This window comes from Salvia splendens, chromosome 13, assembly GCF_004379255.2.
Source record: "Salvia splendens isolate huo1 chromosome 13, SspV2, whole genome shotgun sequence".
NCBI classification, from domain to species: domain Eukaryota; kingdom Viridiplantae; phylum Streptophyta; class Magnoliopsida; order Lamiales; family Lamiaceae; genus Salvia; species Salvia splendens.
The window spans coordinates 23793499-23803077 of NC_056044.1; the positions used below are offsets into that span (position 1 = coordinate 23793499).

At 42.2% G+C, this 9579-nt stretch overlaps 1 protein-coding gene and 1 long non-coding RNA gene across 10 annotated transcripts; one reads left to right on the forward strand and one right to left on the reverse strand.

The window, feature by feature from the left end:
• Positions 1 to 5088: 5088 nt before the first annotated feature.
• LOC121760240 lies at positions 5089 to 5576 on the reverse strand. Its single transcript, XR_006041855.1, has 2 exons — positions 5438 to 5576; positions 5089 to 5354 (listed from the first exon to the last, which is right to left on the reverse strand). It is a non-coding gene; the product is annotated as an uncharacterized LOC121760240 (long non-coding RNA).
• Positions 5577 to 5907: 331 nt separating this feature from the next.
• On the forward strand, positions 5908 to 9272 carry LOC121760239. 9 transcript variants are annotated; one of them, XR_006041850.1, is made up of 4 exons: positions 5910 to 5994; positions 7387 to 7457; positions 8343 to 8398; positions 8494 to 9148. XR_006041850.1 is itself a non-coding variant. In XM_042155886.1 (4 exons), the coding sequence occupies exons 2-4, from the start codon at positions 8376 to 8378 to the stop codon at positions 9178 to 9180; spliced, it is 585 nt and encodes a 194-aa protein (XP_042011820.1). In that variant the 5' UTR covers positions 7939 to 7954; positions 8343 to 8375; the 3' UTR covers positions 9181 to 9272. The 9 variants fall into 9 exon arrangements, 3 of the variants coding, with proteins under 3 accessions (XP_042011818.1, XP_042011820.1, XP_042011819.1); XM_042155886.1 differs by lacking the exons at positions 5910 to 5994; positions 7387 to 7457 and adding an exon at positions 7939 to 7954 and having other exon boundaries at positions 8494 to 8571; positions 8697 to 9272; XM_042155885.1 differs by lacking the exons at positions 5910 to 5994; positions 7387 to 7457 and adding an exon at positions 7961 to 7985 and having other exon boundaries at positions 8494 to 8571; positions 8697 to 9272.
• Positions 9273 to 9579: the final 307 nt, after the last annotated feature.

Here is a 9579-nt window from a genome sequence, read left to right on the forward strand (position 1 = left end):
TTTCAGACAGAATCCCTGAAAAGCACTTGTATTTGATCAAGTCCAAGTCTGAGAAACAGCGGGTCTACCAAAAAGGGAGGACTGATCAAGGAAGACAAAATAGCTGGGAACGACTTGAATCCAAGAAGGCAAGGCTCGCAAGTAGCAACGGCTTGAAAGAAGAAGGGTTACCCGGAAAGGACAAAAGGGAGGCGTTTGTAGTGGACTACATGTCACTTCCAACGCCTAGCTCGTGCCAGTAAACAGGTAAAAGAGTGATCGAGTATTCATGGATAGTCTGCTTGATCAATCGATAATGTCTAAATTTCTTAATCTGATCAAGTGACATTCCAAGAAAACTCGGTCAGCCCCTTGTTAGTGTAAATAGTCTTTAGTAGGTTTAGTTTTATTTAAATTAAAAGTCGGAAGTAAAAGCAAGAAACTGATCAAGTAGGATTATGTGAGATGTCATGGCCCACGTGATCAGTGCAAGTTGAGTTCAATTAGTGGTGCAGGGATTAAGTTGATTAAAAACAGGAGATGATAAGAAGTGTGCAGTAATTAGAGGAGTGACAGGCGGCGCCGACTGTTGAAATGAAAGGACACCCTGAAGAAAGAGGAACGAAGCGTGTCGGGGAAGCTTTGCCACCTGGCATTCTAAAAAGGTACATCGGTATGCGAAAGGTCGTAGAGACTTCGATAGGAAGGAATCTCAAAAGTCGGAGCTCAAGCATAAAAGGGATCTTTCGGATCTCACTTTCCATCAGCTACCTCTTTACTATCCTTATCTAATTCTCTCCAATGCAAATCACCTGCAAACATAATCAGAAGACATGAAGGACAATCAACTCGAAGTTTCCAGTACCTCCTCGTTTTCTTCAGGAGCCGGCATCAACAGTGATAATCAGAGATCCTTGTTACCGCCCAACCCACCAACAACCAGAACCCCTTTATTACCTCCTAGGGTCATCGGCCCACTCCCAGTTATGAGCCCGGCTGACATAAGGCGTGTGGGTTTCTTACTCAGAAGTTTCCCCGTCGGCGCTGACCACGTGGAAAGACACATCGCCGTCAAGGTTCGCCAAACAATTTCTCGACCAAAGGACTTCTCTACGCCGCCACCGACGGAGGGTATGCTTGCTCAGAACACCAAGTCACTACCCAGTGGCAAGGACCTTATGCACCTTCACGAAGGGGTGCCTCTTCCTAGTAATCCCCTATGGCAACGGAAGGAGACAGAATGTAACCTTTCTTTGACTATAGAGGTTTACTCCATCCTGAAAAGGACGCGTCACCAGACTCCGAACCAACTCCTTCTTGAAGCTGAGGGTTCGAGGCAGCAGGTGGATGAGAAGAGACAAGTAGACCGAGGGACCATGCCAGCCGCAGAAGCAAGCAAGACTGTGGGAGGCAGCCAAATTAGAGCAGAGGAAGGAAGTGTTCTTCCTCCTCCGAAGAAGGACCACCATACCAATCAAGGTGTGAAAGTCTACTAACGCCGCCAGCATAAGTCTTCCCCTCCCAAGGAGAAAAAGAATAAAAATTCCCAAGAGGAGGAGCTCCAATAAACGTAAGAACCATGGAGGCAATAAGGAAGGGCTGTGAAATGGAGGCTATAAGGAAGGCGTGCAACATCCCCTGATCCAACCATCCAGAAGGCAACAGTATCACCCTCAACTATGTTTCTTTGTGCAAATTGCGTTTTGACTCCACTCTCACAATTAGTTCTAAGTCGAGACTATGTGTGAGAAGTTTATGGAAAATTGTTTTTAGTTTTCCTTAAGTGTTTTGTGTTTCTTAGCATGTTTTGATTATTGGCACCGCCTCACACTTAGCCCAATGCTTGGTCTAAGTGTGAGATGTTTCCCTTGTTTGTTTTTGTGCAAATTGCCTGTACCTAACCCTTCTTTCCACTGCATCCATTCCCTCGAGGACGAGCTCATATGCAGCAGGGAGGGGGACGGGTTAGTTACAGAAAATTCATACATGCTAAAATTATTCAAAAATAACAAATTTTAGATAGCAATAAGATAGGAAATATGCATGAAATCGGATAAATGAAAGACTTGATTACTTCTTGGAAGAGTTAGAGAAAGGATTCAGTAAGCTCACATGTAAAACTTGATTGCAAAAACTTGATCATTGAATGACGCAAGTATGATGCAATCGCTCAATTTCTAAACCAACTGTGAAGCCTCTCTATATGTGAGTTATAAGCCAAAAGTAGAACACTTTCTACTACTCTTTACAAAAGAAAAATTACGAGAGGCTAACTTTTAATATTGAGATGAAAATTGCACAAGTAGTGAGGACTAAAGGCATTAGGATTTAACCAGTTGAGCCGTTTTTCTTCCTTCGTTCCACGAACCCGCCTCATTACTAAAGGCACCCTTAGTTAGCCACTTTGAGCCCATACACTCTTACCCATTCTTTGAAACCTTAAAATCAAAAATTTTCGTATCACATGAGGGAAGAGGGTCAAGGAGATGAAATTTATCAAGGGGAACAAAAGGGGATAGCAATAGAATAAAAACAATTAAAAAGTAGTCGGGTCGATCAAGTTAGACAATCAGGTTTATCATATAAAAAAATTGAGAAAAGGTTTAAGAAAAGAAAGGGGCAGGAAATAGTTGCAACCTGACCCAGGAAAAAAATAAAATAAAGCCGAAAGTTATAAGGCTAAGGGTCAACATTGACCGAGAAGGAGCATCAAGTGGAAGAATAAATATACACCCCAAATTTGATCCAGCAAGTTTAGTCAAATCTTTGGCTTTTTGACTCATGTGATTTTCTCTTTTAAACTTAGAACCCCTAGAACCCTACCCTAACAAGTTACTACCCCTGAGCCCTGTTACAACCCGAAACAAAGACCTTAAGGAACTATCTTGTGCAGTCTGATTCAAAGTATTAAATTTGTAGCAACACCAAGTGAACAGTCCTAACATCTTTGATGAGAAATGAGTGACTGAGTGAATCCAATAGTGGTTTTTAAATTGAGCAATCTTGACAAGCTGACTCCTTAATCAAGCAGAAGCGAAAAAGCAAAAACATAAGCTACTGGTTAATGGTATGACCTCGACCTCGAGTATGATTGTTGGAAAATTATTCGGTCCAATGCATACATGTGAATACGTGTTTTTAGTTCTTGTTCTTCTTTCTTTTGCTTGTGAAATAAGTAAACCATGCCTGAAATTTGTCTTATATTTTTCTCTTTCTTTTTCTTTCTCTTTATACTTGAGGACAAGTATGTTTTAAGTGTAAGCAGTTTGATAAGGCTCATTTCATGCATCGGTTTTGGGGGTAAAACATATACTACTTGATCGGTTTATCGCGCAAACAAGTGTTAAAATGTGCAGAAATGCTACTTGTCCAAGGCAGCAAGGCTGAACTGATCAAGCACGTACAAAAGGCGAAAAAGACCAAAAATCAGGGGAGTTGATCAAGGGGCGAGGTCAAGCAGTTAAAGTGGGGACCGCTGGTTTCTAGAAGGAAAACGTGAGGAAATGAGCTGGATGTGGCGCACCATTCTGTTACCCATGACGACGTTCTAGAAGGGGACACGTGCCAGCTTGTGAAGACGCCAGGACGAACCGATCAGAAATTTGTTATCCAAAAGCGTCGTTATTCTAGAAGAAAGAGCACGTAGCGATCAATGAGTCGCTCATCCTCTGCATGAGTGAATATTCCCTGTCAAGATCGTTATCCAGCTGGAGGCCGAATCGAGCCTATAAATAGAGGCTGCGCCACCACAAGAAAGCATCTGAGACATTACTTTCCGCCTAGTTTAGCTTAGTTTAGCTTAGTTCAGCTCTCTAGCTTAGTTTAGCTTAGTTCTGCTCTCTAAGCTTAGTTTAGTTCAGATCTCTAGTTTAGCTTAGATAGCCTAGTTAAAAGGGCGACCGAAGGGAGCGTTGCAGAATAACCATTTCTGTCGGCGTAACTTAAGTTTCCCGCTGAGATTCTTCTCAGTTTACCGCTTTCTTTATTTTCGAAATGTTAGCTTAGTTTATTTTCACGCTGTAATCGTATCTTAGTTTAATCGAAGTTATTCTCTCTTATAAATCGCGCATTTACTTTTCTGTTATTACCTGCAATTTACTTGACTCAGTGTTTAAATTTCCGTTGATCAAGCTAGCTAGTTTGAATTCTGCCTAGATAAAAATCGTAGTTAAAACTCCCAAGTTAAAGCGTGGAAGTAGCCAACCCCTCTGTTCACTACTCACACATTCGACACACCAACTTCTCTGTGGGATCGACCCCGAACTTGCCGCTTTACTGTTAAAGTAGTGCGAAATCGGGAGTTATAAATATTATCTTTGGCGCGTTTCGGTTCGAGGATTGATTCGATTAAGTGGCAATGACAATTTGCTAACTGGTCCAACCGATTCAGTTATCCTCCATATAACTTGATCCAATCTTAATCCGCGCGTTTCCGAGCCCGCCAGAGTCCATTTCATATGTCAGTGAAAAGTGGCTAAAAAAACTTCATTTGTGATTATATTTAACGTTAAGGTCTTCTTGCGCTATTTTTGTTTGTTAGGGGTCTGTGGCGTCACAACCTAAAAAGTTAGGGACTTTCGAGGCAATTCACCCTTAGGGCGCGTCTGGTAGCCCATAATAGGGTGGAAACAGCACTCGCACCCCTCTTTTCCACCGTTTGGTAGCCCCTGCACCAATCCAGCGACCCGGTAAATTTCTGTCGGGTTTCCACACTATATACACTACTATCGGTGAGATCCATACAACACAATCACGGTGTTGAACAGGTATAAGGCGAGGGGTTTTCACGATTTGGCTGAATAGGGTTGTATATGTCCATTTTTGCCCTCCCAGATCTCCAATTGAAGCATATTTCGTCCCCTACCTGGTTCAATTTTAAGGCTCGTTCGATGATTGAAGGTCAGTTCTCTCCTGTCCGACTAAATTCCGAGCGGCGGTCGTCGTGTTACCGAAATCCGAGTCAGTTTTGTTTTGAATGTTTGATTTTGAATGTGTCGATATGTTGAGGTTTATGGTTCGATCTTGTAATAGCCGCGATCTAATTTCTCGGAATTTAGAAATAAAGACTAGAATTTAAAGAATGAGAACGAAAGAGTATTCGTTGATATCTTGAGTAAACAAAACACAATATTTAGAATTTCCACTTAAATGGTGTATTACAAATATTGACGATGAAAATAAAGGAAAAATGAAATACACAACTCAACTAACTATTACGCGTTAAAGAAAGTTTACACGTATAGCTACTCTATTACAATACGAGAAAGAAGAGATGACTAGCTTCGGCACGTTTAGCGCCGGATGTTGCCTCGATTGCCGATGGACGATGGGCCGAGGCAATGTGCTAATCGTCGTCGATTAGATAGTCTCTTTCCCTGCAAAACACAAACAAGTAAGCCAAGGAAAGCAGGGAAAGTGAGCAGCGACTTACGACTAAAGAGGAAAAGGAAAGACTTACCTTGCACAAAAGAGAAAGAGTGATGATGTTAAAAGGGGCAAGCCCAGCAGATTTCCACCCCGGCAGCTGCACTCTGCAAGGCTACAATAGCAGCTCGTACCCCTCCATTTAGGCCTGCCACTGTATGGGAATCAACCACACAATGCCACCTCCTGTGTGCACCTGCAATAAGAGACAACAACTCATAAATTCACCAAGTACTGGACCACACATGAAGCCAAAGGTAGTTAAAATGCTGCAGAGCGCATCAACCATAGCAAGCCCATGAGTACACCCAAAGACCACCAGAATTGGTTGCGAAAGAAGACAAAAATTCAGAGTTTACACTCTGCAAAGCTGCAGAGAGGGCAGCCAACATAGGAGCAGCCTTAAGGTACTTTTTCCAGCCACAAAACAAACTCAGCAGCTTTCAGTTACAAGCTGTGCATAAATATGCCAATCCCCCTCGGTTCCATCCTTCATCCCATAACAAATTACTCACTAAACTGAGCAGCAAGTGGAGGAGTGAGGGAGATCAAGGCTAACAGAGGAGAACGGCATAGCATTGTGAGGAGAAGGTAACCTCACTCGGTCCCAACTCGTTTTGATTACCATATCATCATGTAGGAATTGAAAGCATGTTAGAACGAAACCAAATGTAGGCCTTAAGAAGGCACGTGAACATCAGAAACTCTCGGCCACAGACACCAAAAGATAAAAATGTGAACGTCTCTACAAATGCTTAGATTCTAGAACACTAGGGAGAGTGAGTTGGGGAAACCTTGCAAATCCCATCACACGTTGCAGAAATAAATCACATATAACAATATCGTCAAGATACTCCATAACCGAGAAACACTAAAAAAATCACCTAACCAAACGAGCTAAACAATAGAGGATCGGAACTTCGCTTAAAACACAAAGAACTGGCCGGCGGTTACCAACGGGGTCTCAGAGGCTAAAGCGTGAGCTTCGTGGAGCGGAGGCGAACAACGACCGACTCCGAGGAAGAGCCGTGATGTCAGGGATGTGACGAAGCAGAAATGGAGACGCCTTGAGCCTCCTCGTCCTAACAGCAGACGGCAGAAGCCTCGCGAAGCAGCGAGAGGTCGGCTGGACTCCAGCGGCGGTGTTTCGAGTACCGGCTACGGATGTCGGCGGCGATGAGAGGGGAGGCTAGGGCGGAGCGCTAACGGTGCCGAGGCCGCTACCTACGCATCCTACCGTCGACAGAGGTGCAGGACGGTGCCGACGGAGGGAGTCCTGCAGCGAGAACTCTGGGACAGCAGCGGCGCTGGCTGTTGCATGTCGGCAATAGGGGCGTGAGCTTGGGTGTGGTGGTGCAGCACGGCGGGACAGCTCGTCGCGGGCCCGGAGTTGAGCAGACGACGCGGTAAGATGCGTCGACGGAGGGAGGAAGATAGAGAATTAGGGATTTTCCCTCATTTTGGGGGAAATCAAGATGGGAGGAAGGAGATTGACGGTGAAGGGAGTATATTTGGGCCACTGCCCATTTCATTTAAGTTGGGCGATCAGAAATTATTAGACATTTGGGCCTTGCCATTAATAAATTGATCTGGGCCCTATTTCTCATAATTGTTGTACAAAAATAATTATTTCGGTGGGCCACAACTCAAAATAAATTCGGGTTTAAAGAAGAGAATTAATTCCTAAGCCACGGGAGAAAGAAACTACTAAGCCGTGTTGAAATAGTACCCAGAAAATAAATAGCTGAGAATTTCATTAGTCACAGAAAGTATTTTAAAATAAATAAGATAAATTGAGAATTTAGTATGCCCGCACAGTTCGGCCAAATTCCGAATAAATTAAATCGCCGATTTGATTAAAGAATCTAGATTTCTAAATTTTAGAAAGAAAGAGATAAAATAAAAGAGCACACGCTTAGGCATGCATACATGCAAGAGAAATAATTACTTAAAGCCTAATTTAAGTATATTAATTTTGTAAAGGAACGTCGTCGCTCGACGAGTAATCTCAGGACAAGGAGAGCACCCGTTTTGCAAGAGTTTAAGCAATCGAGGTGGGCTCTTCTGTCTTTTAAAGCGTGTTTTATGTGAAAACATGAATTATTTTGAATGAGTTGTCATGTCATGTTTTGTTTATGATTACCTATCTGTTGTCTATGCCAAACCAGTTTAATCGAATTCGGGTCCCAGTAGGGCCGGAAACCTTACTCGGACTAGTGTACACATAGGGACCGTGTGCTAGCGCAAGGTTGGCCGGTCTAGTGACCGTTGGAATGTGGCAACATTCCCGGTTCACACAAATCCGATATGGTATATCATCAGAAGTTTAAATGACTAACAGTTTTAGTGACCGGGACTTGTTTTCAGAAAAACCCCGCGTTCACTCAGCTTGGCTGACAACTAAAAGAGAAAATGCTTTCGGCATGAGCCCACTGAGTGCATCAAGTACTCAGCCCTGCATATTGTTTTCCTTAATGTGCAGGTTGATCGATGTCAAAGTCGAGGAGGTGTTGGGACAGAAGACTAAATAAATAGGAAGATAGCTGGTGTAGTATGTCTTCATACATATTACATCTGTCTTGGTACTCTTCAACTACGCAAATTTAGAACTTGCTTTTAGCAAAGACAATTGTTCCACAACTACTCTGATTCAGTATGATTGTACCCTCAACACATTTCAGACAATGTTTCACTTGCTTTAAGCATCTTATGATGAGTTGAGACAGTTTCAGTAAGATTTAGTCGCGATATAGCTACACTTTCTTTGACTAGGAAGATGTGGTCGTGACAGATCTGTTGCTTAATTTTGAATGTATCGATATGTTGAGGTTTATGGTTCGATTTGTTGCTTAATTTTTTTCCTCCTCGCTTTGGTCGGCTTGATTAATTGATTTCGTTCCGTCAAACTGATTATGCAATTGTTGTGCATTGGCCGGCAGCCAATTTTACCACAATTTTAAGTCGCCGCCAATATGATTCGCCCGCTTCTTGAGAGGTAGTGTTCGACTTGTTAATTGTTGTGACTAATGCGTGTGATCTGCTTCTCTGAACCTATATTTCCCTCCAACAATGTTCAATTGTCTTATGTAGGTGTGATTTGTTGATCCGTGATTGCACACTGTGGTCCCTTCTACTTGTTCACCTTTTGCACGAACACTCCCTTCTGAGGTTGCATCAAGATACTCCTCTATGTTCGAGCTCTCTGTTTTGTTTGGAGTTAGTAGTGAACTCAGCTCCTGATTGCATACCGTGGTCCTTTGTAATGCTTCATTTTCGGTCTCTCCATTTTACAGTATGGAAGACGGAAGGCAACAAAAGAATAAGGAGGTCGAGGTCGCAGTAGTGATGATCGAGGACATTATCCGTGACTATCAACAAAACTACTTTGCGATTTTAAATATGGTTCGCACCATGGTAGACAATAAGGACAACAACCGGGATGATGCTACTCGTGTCTCATACAGCATGACAACCAAAATGTCGGCGCAAGTCGCACATATGAACCGGCTGACAAGGGTGACGGACGTGGACTTCATCAACAACCTTCGCATGGACCGCAATGCTTTTGGCCGTTTGTGTCGCATACTTTGTGATAGGTGTGGTGTAGAGGACCAAAGGTATGTTCGTGTGGAGGAGCAGGTTGCAATGTTCCTTACCACTCTTGTAATGTTCCTTTTTTGGCAAAATCTTTTTATGTTGTCCCAATCTTTCTCATACTTTACTATTTTTCATATTTATTACTTTATTTTATCTCTTACTTTACTCTCTTCACTTTAACCTTTAAAACATCAATTTCTTAAATTTTGTACCCGAAAGAAATGTCCAACTACCTGGGACTGAGGAAGTATATATGTTGTTATTTCCTTTACTTCTTAGTTCTATTTACTTTGTTTATTTGATCTGTATGAGTACCCTTTTAGTATATATATAAATGTATATATATGAATCAAAGGTAGTGATAAAATGCAAACTTTATATATTGTACAAACTTCAAATTCCTTATCATAGTGTAAATTTCAAGATTTTGATTTCAACACAGTGTCAATGCATTGTCAACAGATTAAATCATAGTTTGGAGTTAATATAATATTTAGAGTTTGCATTTGATTAAATCCTTATTAACCAAATGGTTAGCAACTTTTCTTAACTTTTAAGATTAAAAATCAAAAGATTTAA